General features: G+C 38.6%; 1 protein-coding gene across 1 annotated transcript in view; it reads right to left on the bottom strand.

The window, feature by feature from the left end:
- LOC117287983 (fibrillin-1-like) overlaps nt 1-18,759 on the bottom strand; it is a 33,829-nt gene extending 15,070 nt beyond the window's left edge. The window contains exons 1-14 of the mRNA XM_033768648.1: nt 18,638-18,759; nt 13,260-13,330; nt 11,004-11,186; nt 9,167-9,295; nt 7,356-7,454; nt 6,583-6,687; nt 5,724-5,849; nt 5,271-5,390; nt 4,293-4,541; nt 3,178-3,303; nt 2,271-2,390; nt 1,314-1,439; nt 784-906; nt 143-277 (exon numbers count right to left, since the gene is read on the bottom strand). Of these exons, the coding sequence (XP_033624539.1) occupies nt 143-277; nt 784-906; nt 1,314-1,439; nt 2,271-2,390; nt 3,178-3,303; nt 4,293-4,541; nt 5,271-5,390; nt 5,724-5,849; nt 6,583-6,687; nt 7,356-7,454; nt 9,167-9,295; nt 11,004-11,186; nt 13,260-13,311 (1,693 nt within the window). The 5' untranslated portion in view covers nt 13,312-13,330; nt 18,638-18,759. The remainder of the gene's footprint in view (nt 1-142; nt 278-783; nt 907-1,313; nt 1,440-2,270; nt 2,391-3,177; nt 3,304-4,292; nt 4,542-5,270; nt 5,391-5,723; nt 5,850-6,582; nt 6,688-7,355; nt 7,455-9,166; nt 9,296-11,003; nt 11,187-13,259; nt 13,331-18,637) is intronic.
- Between the last annotated feature and the right edge of the window lie 622 nt (nt 18,760-19,381).

Genomic DNA, 19,381 nt, shown 5'->3' with positions numbered 1-19,381 from the left:
TAAAAAAAATTCTTACATTTTTTTGTCAGGACTATCTATTAATGATGGATACAAAACACAACCATGGTAAATAAAAACATTGGCCAGAGTATCATAGGGCAAAAGAATTGAATAATCAGAAATTTTGAAAACTGCTTCTTACCGAAACAACTTCGTTGATCAGATGCAATTTCATAGCCAGAGATACAGTCACAGGTGAAAGTGCTCTCAACGTTTGTACAACTCCCCGTTACATTTGTGCATGTATTCAGTGTGTAGTCGTTGCACTCGTTGATATCTAAGGGAAGAAAAAGGTGGAGGTTTTCTTAAAAGGGATGTTCATAGATTGGGTTTTTGTCAACGCATTGCTGATTTATCGACAAACTTAGATTGATAGATTTATTGGTAAACAATTATCAAGAGGGATACAATAAAAGTCACATGTGAAAGTTTCAGCTAAATACAGTGTCTACTTGCTGAGTACTTTCACCGAATTTCAAATCTATCAATTTTTAGCGAGGGGACAGAGGGTACCAACTGCTATTATACAAATGAAAACGTATTTCTCCAAATTGGAACGACAGTTTTGGAGAGAAAATGTCGTAAAACCCACACTGTAAAACCCACACCGGGGTGTGGCTTTTACAAAATTTCCTTACCACAACTGTCATTCCCGTTTTGGGAAAAATACATTTTAAGTTGTATAATAGCTGTTGGTACCCACTGTCCCTTCGCCAAAAATGGCTTAGGGTGGAAACTGGTTATGTATGGTTTGTCATTTTTTTTTGCAGTTTCCAAATTTACCTTGACAGTGTGTGTCATTCGTGGCTTCAAATCCATTGTCACATATACAGGTGTCGTTACCGTTGTCCGAGTAACAAACAGCGTTTTGTCCGCAGAAGTTTGGATCAGTGCAATTTTGAGTAGCTGTAAATGAAACACATACAATATTGTATTAATAAGCAATAATAAATAGAGAAACAGTCAAGCAAATTAACATCAACCTGTGTGCAGGGCGGGATCTTGCTCCGGCACGCTGGCAGCATTGTTATGGTTCTTTACATCTTTAACCAGTTATGGTTCTAATTGTTATGGTTCTATTGCAGTTCGTAGTAGTATCGGTCACCCATTCGGCCATAAGGACAAATTGTATTCGAAAAAGAACAAACAGCCAAAACCAATTTAAATCGCTCACACATCTTGCTTGACAGGAAGTATTTAAAAAAAAAATATATATATATATATTTTTTTTATTTATTGAGGTTTTTTTTTTATTTTATTTTTTGATTTATTTAATTATTTATTTTTATTGTGCAAATATTTGTATGTCCTACCATCACATTGTTGTGTCATCATTGCATTGGGTGTAAAACCTGCGATACAAGAGCACTGGAAATCGCCATCAGTATTTGCACACTCCTGGTCACAGTTGTCTGTAGAAAGTGCACACTCGTCAATATCTGAAACAGGTAAGATTAAGATAAACTTTTAACTAAGAAAATCTTTGAATTAAAGTTGTTTTGAACACATTTGTTGCAGTTTGTAGTACTATGGGTAACCCATTCGACAAATTGTATTTCGAAAAGAACAAATAGCACCAATTCAAATTGCTCACACATCTTGGTTGACAGAAGCATTTGAATTTTTATCTTCTTTCTATTTTTAATTTTTATAATTATTATTATTTTTTTTTTTGCCGTCACGCTTGCCAGTAACATAGGCACCATTACTGGAACAACTTGGATTTGAGCCTATAATGCCAAATGGTTAAGTAGAAACCATCCTCGACGAAAAGTTACTTGAGTTTCCAACATTAAATCATTTGAATTGAATGTTCTCATCTTGTTCATGTTTCAGTGAGGGTCATTCAATCAGTGGGAACCCCTTACCCCTTAATTCATGCTCTGGTGTTTCTGATCAGCAGAGTGTGGGTTTGAATCCCCAGCAGTGACACTTAAAGTCCTTAAGCAAGACACATAACCATTGCTTCGTCCTTCGGATGGGACGTAAAGCCGTTGGTCCCATGTGTTGTGTAACGCATGTAAAAGAACCCAGTGCACTTATCGAAAAGAGAAGGGGTTCGCCCCGGTGTTCCTGGCTGTGGCTGCTGGATGCGCCGTAGCACCTTGTAAACCCTTATAAGGTGCTACATAATTGGGTCTCAGAATTCATCACTGCAATAACCTATCTTTCTGGGAGTTTGTATAATACTCAGCGCCTTGAGTACCTTGTTTGGTAGATAAGTGCGCTTTATAAGACTTCGATATTATTATTATTATTATTATTATTACCTGCACACAAATCACCATTTTTCACAAAACCACTATCGCAGTTGCACATGAAAGAACCAACGGTGTTTGAACAAGTTGAGTTAGCAGGACAGGTATTGGCCGTGCTGCATTCGTCAATATCTAGATAGAGAACAAAAGAAATGGTTTGAATAAATAATTAGTTTGATTGAGATAACATGACCTATAATTATGAGGTTTTCATGATTTTTCATTGTCAAAGACCAGTATTCTCACTTGGTGTATCCCAACATACGCATCAAACAATCTGTGAAAATTTTACTCAAATTGGTCACTGAAGTTGCACGACAATATTGAAAGAAAAGAAAAGTGGCCTTGTAGCACAAATGTGTGTTTTTAAATGCTAAATAAAAAGACTTCAGGCCTCAAGTCTTTTCATTTTTTACTGAACATTTTTTTCAAAAACTGCGTTACTTCAGAGGGAGTCGTTTCTCACAATGTTTTATACTATCAACAGCTGCTCTCCATTGCTCGTATACCAAGAAAGTATTTTATGCTAACAATTATTTTGAGTAGTTACCAATAGTGTCAAGTGCCTTTATAAGATGAGGACCAAGCAGTTTCTTGCTGCTGACTTTAACCAAAGTGAACTAGTCTTGCGGTCTAATTTGAATGATCTTATTAACTGTGAATGCTGAACTGGTGAAAATGAATTACTCCTCCCTGACTGTTGAATTCTGTTTCCAACAGAGCATTAATTGTCAAACGAAATTGAATGAGCTGGGTCTTATGAAGTTAACGGGGGAAAGCCAAGGACTATTTTTTCAACCTTTCTCTCCGGGGAATCTTTGAACTAATACGATGTACGCTTTTGAGGACCTCTTGATTTCATAATATCAGAAAGAGTTGGAATAAAATATTTTAAAAATCAATCTAAATGCACTCTTACCATCACAGTTACTGACCCCAACCATCATAAAGCCGGTGAGGCAGTTGCAACTGTACGACCCAGGTGTATTAGTACAAACTGTATTCATAATCGGACAGGTATCTGCGCTGGCACACTCATTCACATCTAAGAGTTAAAAAAAAAAAAAAATCAAAAATAATTCACACATGAAATCTTGAGAATTGTAAACATATAATTCTCTGCGCAGGTAGCGTCAATAAACCTTTCCCATGAATAATTATATATTATATGTAAATTGCACATAGTGCGTGCGCATAAACATATCGGTTGGCAAAATGAGGGAACATCACGCTGTTTTGTGGCTTGACGCAGATGCGATTGTGCGTCTACGTAGTGCACATCTCTATGGCGTTTGCCAACCAATAGGGTCTGTATGCATGCGTGAATGTAACCATCATTTCATAGTAAGGGTCTAACGATGGGTTGCAACGCGTCATTGACCGCAATCTTTGATGTATTTACACTGAAAAAGTGCACGCGTGTACACGCTGCGCAGTACTCGCGGCCAAAGGTAGCTCCTCACCGTCCAATTCATCAAACATCGCGGCCGATGACGCTTATTGCAATCCATCTATTAGCTCACTGTTTTACAGTACAATGCACTGTTTTCCAGTTATAAGAGGTCTTTTCGAAACTCTGACTCCGGCTCCGGTTTGGGCTCCGGTTTGGGCTCCGTCATCATTTATTGGGGCAGTGCGTATTTCCCACGGTGAATCCAATGTGAAATGAACCCTAGTTTTAAAATCGGAATCTCTTTCAGCCGAGGTTTCGAAAATGTTATTGGTTTCAATGCCACAAAGATGATAAATACTACACCGATAAACGTGGGTGTTAAAATTGACAACATGGAGTGTTGTCACGTAAAAACAATTTAATATTATAAATAAAGTAAACATGAATAGGTGCTAGATCAAGGGTAGACCGCTTCTGTGTCATGTCCACACAGATTCCGGGTCATACTAACCCAGAAACGGGTCAGGCTCTATCAATTCTGATCTTTTTGAGTTTTTGGAGTGTAACTTTGTGTTCAAATACTTGTCTAAAACATTGTTGAATTAAGAATCAATTAATAATGTTCTATCAGAAAGACGTACCAACACAGCTAACTCCATTTCCAATGTATCCAGAGTTGCATGTACATGTGAAACTGCCTTCGGTATTTGTGCAGAGGGCATTGGGGTCACAATTGTCGCTATCTGCGGTGCATTCGTCAATGTCAACGCATGCCTCGCCGTCCTTCACGTAACCGCTGATACAATTGCACATGTAGGAGCCCACAGTGTTGTAACAATCGCTGTTTGCAACACAGGTAAACAGCTCTGGGTTCTGACATTCATTTGTATCTGTGTGGGGTGGAAAAGAAATGTGGGTTAGAAATGCAGAGTGAAATGAATCCAATATCTAGACAAGGCTTTGACAATAGCCCACAGCACGTGATGCCCTTTGCCAATTTCCAATACAATTTTACATTTTTCTCTTATTGACCCATTTCACCTGACGTCATCATCAGAAAAATCTTGAATGCGCCATACTGGTGGGCAATTTCACTGTGTGTTTTTATATATAACTCTATGCCGTGCGTTATGCAGTGAAGTGTGCATTTGAGGCGACGCGGCGTTAATACACGTAAACCTAACTGCCCAACAACATGGTGAGCGTGGCATCAGTCGCCGCGTGTGACGCGCGTTCTAGGGGTCAATAAGTGGCTCCTCCCAAGAACAAAGTTCAAGGTCTGCTAGATGATCAATCAACAAGGCAAGGCCCCTCATACCCAGAACTGTTACACACACACGCAAGGGCGCACCCCGGTAGTGTGCACTGGGTAGGAGTTCATAATTCCATGTACATCAACAGACCTTCTTTTGATCATGACGCTCTTTAATCTGTTCAATTTCAGAGCAAATTCTATGAACACATGCATCAATTAAAGCTTTCACTGATGCTAGAGAAAAGAATCTGTTTCAAGTTGTTGGTTTTTTTTTTTGGGGGGGGGGGGGGGGTTGAACAATAGAACAATTATAAATGATGATTACGGCCATTGGTATTGTTCAATGAGTAACTAAGAGTTTTACCTGTACACATCACACCACTGCCGTAGAAGCCATCATGGCACATACAGGTGAATGATCCAACCGTGTTTGCACAGTCTGCATTCATATCACAGGGCGAGCTTGATGAGCATTCGTCGATATCTAAGAACGATCACCAACAAAAATTTAAGAAAATAAAATGCTGTCAATGCACAAAATTACATTCATAGGGGATAAACCCTCCACACACAGCCCAGAATATATAGGTTTTTTTTTTGTGGAGGGGCGGGGGCACCATTAGGTGAACTCCTTGCCAACTTGCCTTTTCCTTTTAAAAAACAAACCTGTTTCAGTGCTCACGATGTGACATTTACTATTTTTAGTCTGAAGTTAGGGCAATACAATAAATACATCGTTTTTTGTATGGAAAGCTCTTTTGGCAGCGTTCGTATAGCAGCGACATTCGACTGATAAAAACCATAGAGTAAAACTTACCCCCGCAAACACTTGAGTTGCCATCGTGTGCGTAGCCAGTGTCGCACATGCAGTCAAAAGATGTAGGCGTATCCAGACATGTGGAGTGTGCACCACAAGAGTTGAGATCGAGGCACTCATCAACAGCTACAGGATTAAAGCAAGGGGGAAAAAATGACTAAATTATTCTTGGAAAAGTTAGTGAAAAAATTGTGGCGCCCTTAAGTTATACTACACTCTGAGTTTGAGCAAAGCTTACAGCCCAAGAAAACACAATTTCTTCACACACGCAAGATTTGCAGCTTTTAAAGAAAAGATGAATGAACTAGTCCAAACACAAGCAAATAACCATCTTGGCTGGTAATCGGTTTAGACGATGTGAACTGTGACATCACATGTTTACAAATGAGCCACTAAGCCTGGAAAGGCACAGACGATTTTGTACACTGTACAGCCAAATGGAAGAAAACATAAAATTTTATATTTTATGGAGATTGCACTGCCCAATTTTTATCAACTTTTGATATGATGAAAGGGGGCAAAAACAATCTCAAAACTTGTCTAACATTTACTTTCATAACTCTTGGATTAATGTGGAAATTATGACAAAAAATGTCAATTTCCCCATTTGACCAGTGCAGTATCTTGCCTGCCAGACTAGCCAAAGAATGCAGAAGATCACATAGACTCAAGGCACACACACACTGACTTGTTGTAAGAAAATGTAAGTTCACAAAATAAAATGGTCTTTAATAAACCAGTATTTGCTAAGCAATCTGTGCTGAAAAGCAGCCCGACCTTTTTAAGGTTCAAAACCACAAACATTCCTTGTTCGGTTCTCGTCATACTAGAAAATAAAATAAAATGAACGACGACTTACGAGTGGGGGTCGTTGGCGTGGCTGTTGTGGCCATTGTCATCGGGGCCATTGTTGTCGTAGACTCTCCCGTATCCGATGTTGTCACATCAGTCATTGGTGGCGCAGCTTCAGAAAGGAAATCAATATGTAAAATATTACTAGTATACGTACACAGTATGTATTTTAACCCTAAACCATTTGATCTTTCTTTACACTTGCAATAAGCATTTTGTATGAGTGGAGTGTGCACCATAACCACTGTGTTCAGCCCCAATTCTTTACAAAAAGAAGCGAGTATGAACCGGCCTTTAAGCTACAAGAACCAGTTGGCCTACGCGGGGCCATTCCCGCTTTATGAGCTGTTTAAACCTAATCTAGCAAGAACTTAGGTATTGACCCCTTGCACGCGCGTCACACGCGGCGACTGATGCCACGCTCACAATGTTGGTGTTGGTCAATAGGCTTACGTGTAAACGCCGCATCACCTAAAAATGCGCACTTCACTGCATAACACACGCTGACATTGACCACCAAAATGGCACATCCAAGATTATTCTGATGATGACGTCAGGTGAAATGGGTCAATAGACAAAATCTCTTCTCCCAAAGAATCATAAATGATTGGAACAGTCTACCACAGCAAATAGTAAATGTCGAGACAGTGTCCTAAAAGCTTGATGCCCAGCCTACTGGAAGAAAAATATGATAGGATGTGGTCTCAAAGGCAAAAACCTAATTAAAAATTCTCCAATCAATCGTATAAGAGAGGATATAAATTTTAAAAACTACAACACCTGTATCCGATGCCGTTGTCACATCAGCCGTCGTTGTCACATCAGCCGTCGTTGTCACATCAGCCGTCGTTGTCACATCAGCCGTCGTCATAGCTTCAGCTGTTCAGAAAGGGAATCGTATGTAAAATATTACTAGAAATTCAGTCCAAAGGTTAAAATAACACAAACAGTATCGATATACACTGTATGTGTTTTAGGCCTTTATACCATTTGATTTGGCTTACACTTGCACTGTTTGCAGTGGAGTGTTCACCACAACCACTGTACCGGTACCCTGTATTCAGCCTAAATTCTTTCAAAAAGCTTTCGGCAACCAAGAAGAAAAAGACGCTGTTGTAACCCCACCTTACTCCCACAGACAAAAACAACCTGGGACGTTAGTGGGGGGACAACCTTGGACGTTAGTGGTGGGGGGGGGGGGGGGGGAGGTTGTGAGGGGCGCCAAGCTGTAATTTTGTACTTTGTACTTTATCAAACCGTGGGGGAAATGAATTTACGTTGTGCCTTTTTGCACACTTTTACGCGGTGTCCTAAGAGAAGTTCCAGTGCTTCAAAAGGTTCTTTATGTCTCTGTGATCGCCCCTATACACTGTGTGCAGTGTGTTATAAAGTTGTACTACACTTTAAGTCTGAGCATGGAGGAAGAAAATTAGAGGTCTGAGCAAAGCTTACACTAACACAGCCCAAGTAAACACAATTTCTTCACACACGCAAGATTATTATTATTATTAAGCATTTAGGTACGCTATTCATGGTTAAACCATATCACAGCGTTTACAAAGAGCAATAAATTAAACATTATACAAACAAACAACAATAGAACAAAACAAAAAAAAATCAATTAGGAAAGAGGTAGGTTTTGAGAATCTTCTTAAACACATTCACTGTTTCAGCAGATTTAATATAGGAGGGAAGTTCATTCCACTCTTTGCAAGCTGCTGAAACAGTGAATGTTCGATCTCCCGCCTTACTGTGAGTCATGGGAAAAGTAAGGCGAAATGGATCTGCATTGGAGCGAAGATTTGTACGCAAAGGTCGATACAACTGAAGACATTCATTTGCAGCTTTTAAAGAAAAGATGAATGAACCAGTACAAACACAAGCAAATAACCATCTTGGCTGGAGTGGTAACCTATTTTAGATGAAGTGAACTGAGTGTGACATCAAATGTTTACAAAAGAGCCACCGTGCCTCTACTTGTACTTCCTCCTGCTGCAGACAGGAGGCACAGACGATTTGTACACAGCCAAATGGAAGAAAACATAAAATCTTATATCTTATGAAGATTGCACTGTCCAATTTGTATCAACTTTTCTATTTGATGAAAGGGGGCAAAAACACACATCTCAAAACTTGTCCGGGTTTTAATTTCATTAACTCTTGGATATTATTATGTGTAGCGCTGGTGGGAACAGAGGATCGAGTCCAACCTGGGCTAGGATTACTCCTATATTAATAAATTATTAGTATAGAACTATTTCGGTTTCGTCCGCTATCGTAACGGGAGACGATAGCGGACAGAACCGATCGAAATAGTTCTTGGAGTAGGCTAGGATATGTGGAAATAATGACACAAAATGTCAACTTTCCCATGACCAGCAGTACAGTAACCAGTGTCGTGCCAGCCAGGCCCAAATAGCCAAAGGCAAAGCAAAGAATGCACAACACAACAGCAGAAGGTCACACTTGTCGAAATATTAAAAAGCAGCCCGACTGTTTTAGGGTTTAAACGAAACCACATTCCTTGTTCGGTTCTTCCATATATTCATATCATACCTCTAGAAAACAAAATAAAATGAACGACAACTCACGAGTGGGAGTAGTGTCCATTGGTGTCGTAGACTCCGTATCCGATGTTGTCACATTAGCCGTCATTGTCACATTAGCCGTCGTTGTCACATCAGCCGTCGTTGTCACATTAGCCATCGTCATAGCTTCAGCTGTTCAGAAAGGGAATCGTATGTAAAATATTACTAGAAATTCAGTCCAAAGGTTAAAATAACACAAACAGTATCGATATACACTGTATGTGTTTTAGGCCTTCATACCATTTGATCTTTCTTACACTTGCACTGTTTGCAGTGGAGTGTTCACCACAACCACTGTACCGGTACCCTGTATTCAGCCTAAATTCTTTCAAAAAGCTTTCAGCAACCAAGAAGAAAAAGACGCTGTTGTAACTCCACCTTACTCCCACAGACAAAAACAACCTTGGACGTTAGTGGGGGGACAACCTTGGACGTTAGTGGTGGGGGGGGGGGGAGGTTGTGAGGGGCGCCAAACTGTAATTTTGTACTTTGTACTTTCTCAAACCGTGGGGGAAGTGAATTTACGTTGTGCCTTTTTGCACACGTTTACGCGGTGTCCTAAGAGAAGTTCCAGTGCTTCAAAAGGTTCTTTATGTCTCTGTGATCGCCCCTATACACTGTGTGCAGTGTGTTATAAAGTTGTACTACACTTTAAGTCTGAGCATGGAGGAAGAAAATTAGAGGCCTGAGCAAAGCTTACACTAACACAGCCCAAGTAAACACAATTTCTTCACACACGCAAGATTATTATTATTATTAAGCATTTAGGTACGCTATTCATGGTTAAACCATATCACAGCGTTTACAAAGAGCAATAAATTAAACATTATACAAACAAACAACAATAGAACAAAAAAAAAAAAAAATCAATTAGGAAAGAGGTAGGTTTTGAGAATCTTCTTAAACACATTCACTGTTTCAGCAGATTTAATATAGGCGGGAAGTTCATTCCACTCTTTACAAGCTGCTGAAACAGTGAATGTTCGAGCTCCCGCCTTACTGTGAGTCATGGGAAAAGTAAGGCGAAATGGATCTGCATTGGAGCAAAGATTTGTACGCAAAGGTCGATACAACTGAAGACATTCATTTGCAGCTTTTAAAGAAAAGATGAATGAACCAGTACAAACACAAGCAAATAACCATCTTGGCTGGAGTGGTAACCTATTTTAGACGAAGTGAACTGAGTGTGACATCAAATGTTTACAAAAGAGCCACCGTGCCTCTACTTGTACTTCCTCCTGCTGCAGACAGGAGGCACAGACGATTTGTACACAGCCAAATGGAAGAAAACATAAAATCTTATATCTTATGAAGATTGCACTGTCCAATTTGTATCAACTTTTCTATTTGATGAAAGGGGGCAAAAACACACATCTCAAAACTTGTCCGGGTTTTAATTTCATTAACTCTTGGATATTATTATGTGTAGCGCTGGTGGGAACAGAGGATCGAGTCCAACCTGGGCTAGGATTACTCCTATATTAATAAATTATTAGTATAGAACTATTTCGGTTTCGTCCGCTATCTTAACGGGAGACGATAGCGGACAGAACCGATCGAAATAGTTCTTGGAGTAGGCTAGGATATGTGGAAATAATGACACAAAATGTCAACTTTCCCATGACCAGCAGTACAGTAACCAGTGTCGTGCCAGCCAGGCCCAAATAGCCAAAGGCAAAGCAAAGAATGCAGAACACAACAGCAGAAGGTCACACTTGTCGAAATATTAAAAAGCAGCCCGACTGTTTTAGGGTTTAAACGAAACCACATTCCTTGTTCGGTTCTTCCATATATTCATATCATACCTCTAGAAAACAAAATAAAATGAACGACAACTCACGAGTGGGAGTAGTGTCCATTGGTGTCGTAGACTCCGTATCCGATGTTGTCACATTAGCCGTCATTGTCACATTAGCCGTCGTTGTCACATCAGCCGTCGTTGTCACATCAGCCGTCGTTGTCACATCAGCCATCGTTGTCACACCAGCCGTCGTTGTCACATCAGCCGTCGTTGTAGCTTCAGCTGTTCAGAAAGGGAATCGTATGTCAAATAATTATTACTATAACTTAGTCCAAAGGTAAAATAACACAAACAGTATACACTGTATGTATTTTAGGCCTACCATTTTGATCTTTCTAACACATGGAGCAATTGCTCCATGCATTCCATCACTCCAATAAATGCTTTATCATTATGTCCTCTCTCTGTGTGTGTGACAGTACCACCACACCGCTCGGGCCCGGCCCCACCATTAACACTTTTCACAACGCTCATGATCTCAAGTTATCCGCATTCGTACTCGTACAGCCGTCGATTTCACAAAACTCTTCCTAACTTAAGTCAAGACTAATCTTAGGACTTAGGCCGAGTCCCAAACCTGCACTGTAGCATGCAGACCTTAATATTAATCCTAAGTTAGGACAAGTACTCGTCCTAACTCGAGATAAGGACGAGTCCTAAGTCTTGTGAAATCGACGGCAGGGTATTAAGGGACGTCGCGACGTCCCTTTTTCGGAGTGAAATGATTCAACTGCCTTGAGCAACAGCTAAGAAAAAAACGGACTAATTAATTGTGATATGGAAATATTGACTGCTATGAGGGACAGTTAAAATTATAGGCCCAAGGTGATGTCAAAACAATGACTATGCCCGAAGCGAAGCTGAGGGCATAGTCATGGTTTTGACATCACCGAGGGCCTATAATTTCAACTGTCCCCCGAATAATAAGCAGTCAATATTACTTTTATATAGGATAACTTTCCGTATGGCGCCACCACTTATTCACACATTTTTTACAAAAAAAGAGGGGGATAACTTTCCGTATGGCGCCACCACTTTTTCACTCATTTTTACAAAAAGGGATATATCAATCAGCTAAATAAGTTCCTATATTATTTCATATCGAATGAAAAAGTGGTGGCGCCATAAGGAAACTTTTCCCCACCGTCTCCTCCCCAGTTGTGTGATGGCGTCGGTGGATTCAAGTAAGTTCAAGTAAGTAAGTTCTAATCTGATTGGTTAAAAGATGTCATGAACTGGGCCTTGATTTTGAAGTGTATACAAAAAAGTGTAACTAATTATTTAATAACTTACCAAAATCATGCATGTCTTTCATTTCGCAACACTGTTGGTAACAGTTAAATCCAACATGGGTAAAAAATATACCAATCCATTTCCAACTGGGATAACAGTTAAAATTCAACATCAGTCAACGTCAACAGAAACATATTTACATGTGGTTGATTTCATGTGGTTGTCAACGAGATGAAATCTTGCTTCAGCCAAATTACGTTGCGAGTTTGACATGAACACAAACAACCAAAATACGTTGAAAGGTCGTCTGCGAAAAAAGGTCACAGCTATAGTTCATGTAGTTCGCGCCGTGACACGACGAACGTACACAACGCATTAACACACATGCGCGACCTACATGTAGGAATACAGTGTGTTGAGACTGATCCATTATTTCCAGGGCGGGCATAGGCAATATGACGTCATCTTGAAAGAAAAAGCGGGCATAGCTATTTCCACGACTCCCTTTTTAACCAATCAGATTAGAGGATTCTATATGTGAGGTACTAGGCCTACTAAAATGATTTATAAAAACCAGACGTCTGTGGCAAATTTTTAGAGTCCTATAAAGACACTGGACGCTATTGGTAATTGTTAAAGACCAGTCTTCTCACTTGGTCTATCTCATCAATATATGCACAAAATAACAAACCCGTGAAAATTTGAACTCAATTGGTCGTCGAAGTTGCGAGTTTCATTAAAAACCGAGTCAAATCTGTAAGCAGCTTCCTAAGGCCAAGCAAAAAACTAAAAACAGTTGATCGTCCGGGTTTTTCCAAAAAGAGGATGATGAGGGCCTTTTCTTTCAAAGGTGGTCGCAAAGCATTTTATTTCGAACTGTGCAAAAAAAAATAAGTTTAAAGTCACCACTTACTGACAAGTTCTTAAAGTTGATATAGAAAACATAGTGTCTTGTTGACAAAAAAATTGTTAAAAAAGATGCGGCCTCAAAAAAAAAAAAAGGATGAGGGAGGGTCGATCAACTGGTATTATTTTGTATTTGCCCTAATAGGTTGGACATACCTGAACAGGTGAGGGCGCACACCAAGCAGAGGAAGCGAACCCATAGCTCCATCTCGATCAAGAACTTGATTCTTATAAAAAGAAAATGATGAGAATTAATCAATTTTAGACAATAATAAGAACAGAAAGAGGAACTCGCCCAATGTTCCCAGTTAAACATTATTCTATATAATTAAAGAAAACAAACTATTTTTTACAAGTAAAAAAGAACGTGAAAAGCATAATTTAATTATAGAATTTGGACCCGCTGTTCAAGCGCGGAAAAAAAAAACTATAATCAGTTGAGAGCCATGTGGTTAAAAAGCATAACTCGAAAATTACATTTTGAGAAAAGCAAGAAGCTGTTTTGCCATACGAAAATTTAATAAGAGTGGCTGAGATTGAACATGTTATATTCTCATCCATGATAGTCGTGAAAAGAAAATCCATCATTTTACCCAGAATTTATCTAAAAGAGAAACCGGGTTGGCTTGTGTCATGGAAGGGCCTCGTCAATTGTATCCCTATTAATGGCCTCTCCCCAAGGACTATCAATCAAAAACAGCTAAATAGTTCTCCTCCAAAGTATAGTCACGGAGATTTAGTGCTCTCTCGACCCACATTGATGAATCTCTGGGCGGGAAAAAAACCCCATTGTCCTCAAACAAAAGAGCCAACCAAACATCTTTGATATAGCTCTACGGGAAGCCTGGCAATAAAATACAATAAAACACATGAAAAGCACCACAGAAAGTGGCAGTTTGATTGACAGTCGGGGCTTAACGAAAAATTACCACAATGGAATTTGTTTTGTCGTTTCCATGGTCACAGAATAAATGTTGCTAAAACAACTTCAGATAAACAGCTAAAGAATTAGCCGTTGCTATCGTGTCTCCAACAGAGATTGGGGGGGGGGGGGGGCTCGTTATATCAAGGCCTGTTGTTCCGTAAGTATGATCTCAACCAAATATTAAATAACTTTTTGGGGTTTAAAAAGCAAGTACTCAAAATTATTAACAAATAAACCAAAAAATCATCTGATTTTGTAATTGTTTTTTTTTGTTTTTTTTAAATAATTTTTCTAATATGCTTTTGCTATTTTTAAATATTAAAGGTTATATCAGCCATGTAAAGGTTTGAAACTAACTTGTTTTAAAGACAATGTTTACTATTGGTAATTGTCAAAGACCGGTCTTCTCACTTTGTGTATCTCTATGCACAAAATTACAAACATGTTAAAATGTTACTCTTTGGTCCTCGAAAATAGTGAAAGAAAAGTCACAGACACCCTTGTTGCACAAGTTGGTGTGCATTTTTTTTTCAAATGTACTCCCTTTATTTAAACTTATTGGTTTCGAGTCAAACAACCGAAGGAGTTAGAGGAATGCATGATTAAGTTCCTTTCCCCATTGTGTTTTGAATATCCGGTTGCCAACTATAACAAAAAAATATTGTTTGTAAATGTTATTGGTTGTTGACAATCATTACTCTCGATGACAACTGTTACCCGCATCAGCGTCACGCCTACCACCCGCGGTGATCAGTGGCAAGTGCAATGACAAAGAGGTTGTTTTGCCTTTGTCAAAACAGACCTTGAATCGAATCGAACATTTTGGGGACAGGGTTTCTTTAAAAGAAACTGGAAAATAAAACTAAAAACTAAAACTGGTAATATTTTCAAAGACCAGTCTTCTCACTTGGTGTATCTCAACATATGCATACATTAACAAACCTGTGAAAACTTGAGCTTATTGGTCGTCGAAGTTGCGAGAGAATAATGGGAAGAAAAAAAACACACTTGTTGGACGAATTTGTGTGCTTTCAGGTAGGAATAAAAGACTGATGGTGTTTTTTCTTTCATCATTTTATCACAACTTCGATGACCAATTGAGCTCAAACTTTCACAGGTTTGTTATTTTATGCATGTTGAGATACACCAAGTGAGAACACTGGTCTTTGACATAGTACCAATAGTGTACATTCCCTTTAAATGTGTACTAAGATATGCACTAATCATTACAAATCTGACATTTTTGATCAAACAGCCCTATATATTATTGCGTTCATATTGTTGTGTCGCAATGCCTTTACGATGTGTATGGCGTGCGCTTGTCTGTGATTGGACAATCCACAAGATTGACAACAACACGCACTAAGACATTGACCAATAGAAACTCTCGGTTTGGGTTGAACTTAACATAATGGGCTACGTGCATTGACTCACTAACCATCTGACTGCGTCAATGGTAGGTATTGGCAACAAACAAAACAAATCAACCTCATTAAGCAATTAACACTTATTCAGAAAAAATAGTCATAATTGTTATGAGGAGCTATTTTTATCTGCTCAAATTCTAAGAATTTTGCCTGCTTGAATAAGGAATTCCGACAACTTTAAGTAGGCTTACGTGTCACACTGTACACAGATTGAGAACTATTGTTTACGGTGGTTAAAATATTGAACTGAAAAAGAAGAAGAAAAAAAAAGAGAAAAAAAAAACCACGGTGGCATAGACCTTTACCACAAAGAATTAAAAATTAAGATAATTTTGAGTAAATTATGTCGACCAAAGGGAACTTCTTTAAAACTTGTCAACGTGTTCCGAATTACCCGTTGCTGGTCTTAAAGGCAGTGGACACTTTTGGTAATTACTCAAAATAATTGTTAGCATAAAAAACTTACTTGAACAAGCAATGGGAGCTGTTGATAGTATAAAACGGCTCCCTCTGAACTAAAGGAGTTTTTTCACGAAATTGATTTCGAAACCTCAGAATTAGATTTTGAGGTTTTTAAATCAAGTATCTGAAAGCACACACATCCTCGTGTGACAAGGGTGTTTTTTCTTCCATTATTATCTCGCAGCTTCGACGACCAATTGAGTTCAAATTTTCACAGGTTTGTTATTTTGTGCATATATTGAGATAAACAAAGTGAGAAGACTGGTCATTGACAATTACCCATAGTGTCCAGTGTCTTTAAACAATATGCCTCACTGAGCCTATATAAACATTCTTTTGAGCAATAAGTTTGAAGGAAACAAAACTTATTGAAATATTTTCGTTTAGCACATTTCTCTACACGCGTGTCACGAAGCTTTGTGTGAGCCTGGCTTCTTCATAGATATAAAATATCTATGGGGTTCTAAGCATTGTGTTTATTCTGGTTGTGAAGCCAGGGACTTTCAGAAAAGCGAACTTAGTAACCAGTAAACCAGAGTGGAAACGAGACAAGGAAGGATTTTTTTTTGTGTTTAGATGTGGGAGGAAAACTCCAGATAACCATTCCGCGGAAAACCTCAGGTAAGGACTGAAACCCAATCCACTGAGTGCCCCGGGGATTCGAACCGGGACCCTAGAGGTGGACGGCGAGGAAAGATACCACTTCATTACCAACCCACCCTTCACAATCACATCATAAAAAGAAGACCTACACTAGTGGTACACGCGCGTCCATTTTCACAATATTGATACATTTTACTCTTTAGCGGACATTTTCATTCAAATAATATTGATTTGGGAGCGGCTAATCCCCCATGCAGCTGAAAAGCTACAAATTGCAAAGGATGCGATTACAATATGGTCGAGTAAAAGCCATTATAATACAAGAGGGCGTCTTTTGGCTGCCGGCCATCTTTATCAACCCTATGACCATGAAGCAAAGCCATAGATTAACAGATTTTGTTAGATGGGCTGGAAGGGGGAGGGGACCGGAGGAGGGTCCTTAGTAAAAACCCTCATTGCTACTATATAGGAGAGAACCTGTGGCCGATTTAACAAAGAGCTTACACTCTCAATGGGAGGGATTTAAAAGTTAATCCAAAAGGATTGTTTATTTTTTAAAAATTAAATCCCAAGCATTTAAATCTGAAAAAAAAAAATGGATTGGTCCCTAATCAAAATACTTTGGATTAACTTTCAAATCTTATCCATTTAGAGTGTATCAATCTAAACTGCAAGTCACAGTGTGATGTTTCATTTGAAAACACCATGGTGATACTAAAAACCCATCTTAAGATGAATCTTATTAAGTGCTTTGTGAAAATGCGCCCTCAAGGGGCCGATTGAGCGACGATAGATCTTAACTTCAAATCAATCGTATAGTTGCTATAGGTAACGTGTGATGTCACAAACAAATCACTATGAATCTTGGTGTCGTTGAAATTGGGCCCATTTAGCAGGAGTTGAACTAAGACCGTGTCAGAGAGTGCTTCACGCTCTATAGTCACGAATGCAACCCACATGTCTTTTCACGAACTGATACGAATAAGCCCTTTCTAGGTACGGTGGACCTGATAGGAGTGTAGTGTTTGGTTTGAGTGTATGTCAAAAGATCATTGCAAAGTACTGAAGACAATGTTGAAATAATTGGTCGAAAGTCCATACATAAAACGGCAGCAGAAAAAGATTTTGATAGATTGTAATTGTTAAAATGTAACCGACGAACAAAAATTCAACGCCGCTTAAAGGCGTGCATCCTTCAACATTCAACGACCAGTAAAATGACCTACTCGAGGAAGAATTGAAAGTAGGCAATGATTTAGTGTATTGTAAGTACAAGAATTAGAGGGAAGGTGTACATTTGGTCATTGTCAAAGACCAGTCTTCTCACTTGGTGATTCCCAACATAAGCATAAAATAAAAAACCTGTGAAAATTTGAGCTAAATTGGCCATCGAAGTTGCGAGAAAATGATGAGAGAAAAAACACCCTTGTTTGACGGATTTATGTGCTTTCAGATAGGAATAAAAGAATTCTGGCTAGAAGTCTTTTAATAGTTTAGTGAGAAATTACCTCTTTCTCAAAATCTATATGCTACTTCAGGTTTGAGGGAGCCGTTTCTCACAATGTTTTATACAACCAACAACTCTCCAATACTCGTCACCAAGTCAGATTTTAAGTTGATATTTGTTTTGAGTATAGTTACCAAACGAGTACCTTCCTTTTAAAGAATAAACAAAAATGAAATAAATATAATATGCGAATTAAGTTAGAATTGCGGTGTGTTAGTCTACGCGCATGTTAGTAAACAAATCACTTTAAACTATACAAAGAATCATAATAAAGCCTATCATTTGGGCATTTAAACCCTCAGAGAAATAATGTAGTTTTTAAACACGACAAAAACACATGACCAACAAGTTAATTTCAGTACTCATAATTTGAAGTTTGGTTCGTTTCTGTAAAGTGTTTGTATTTTTTTTTTGCAACAAACGCAATGAAGTTATTGTGTACACAGTCTCGCAGATTGTTTTCTTCAACTTCCCCCCCCAATTGAAACACCCATTCTAAAACGGGAGTCAAAATATGGTGACAAAATGTATTTCAAAATCATATTTAACACACAAATTTTAAGTATGGCTAAAAATAAAATAAAAAAAATATCTAAAAAACACATCTTACCTCTGCAATTGGCTCCAAATTCAGAATCGGGGTGTCCGTGTTATCAACTTCAAAAGTCAAGAAAAATTGTCGAATTTTGTGAGTATGTGCTTGTCCGAGAGTTTGTGCACACGTCCAGCGATCTCAAAAACGATTTGCTAAAATGAAATTCGGTGTACGAGTTGCTGAATTACGCCCAAATAATCACACTGCTTTCTCCTGTTGCTATGTTTGGCGTTGGTATGCCAACGGTAATTAACAACCGAATCGGTTCAGTAATCATTTAACAAAAAAAATCCATCTGTCTTTTTTTTCTTTTCTTTTTTTAAAATTTTTTTGTGATTTGGATGGCCAGCGTTACTGAAAGGAAAACTACTTTATTTGCTGCATACGGGTCATTGCCATGTCAGACCAACGCACTTTTTCGATTTTGATAAAAATTGCTGTGCTTGTAGGCCCTAATGAGCAATGAATGCACACTGTACAAAAATGGTAATAAAATTGTAAATTTTGAAGAGCCCAGTTGTTTCTTGGTTGATTGTGATAAAGGAAAACATGTTCTATCAAGTGATTTTATTTTGTTGATTTTTGGAATGATGCATTGTTTCACAAACTGGGTCAAAGGTCACGATAACATAATTAAAGATCACGGTACTTGTACAAAAATATTCATAAAGTTGTAAATTTTGAAGAGCCCAACTGTTTCTTAGTGGATTCTGATAGAGGAAGACATGCTCTATCAAGAGATTTTTATTTCATTGATTT

Source organism: Asterias rubens, chromosome 3 (genome assembly GCF_902459465.1).
Source record: "Asterias rubens chromosome 3, eAstRub1.3, whole genome shotgun sequence".
In the NCBI taxonomy this organism is placed as follows: Eukaryota; Metazoa; Echinodermata; class Asteroidea; order Forcipulatida; family Asteriidae; genus Asterias; species Asterias rubens.
This window is presented reverse-complemented; position numbering and strand designations above follow the sequence as displayed.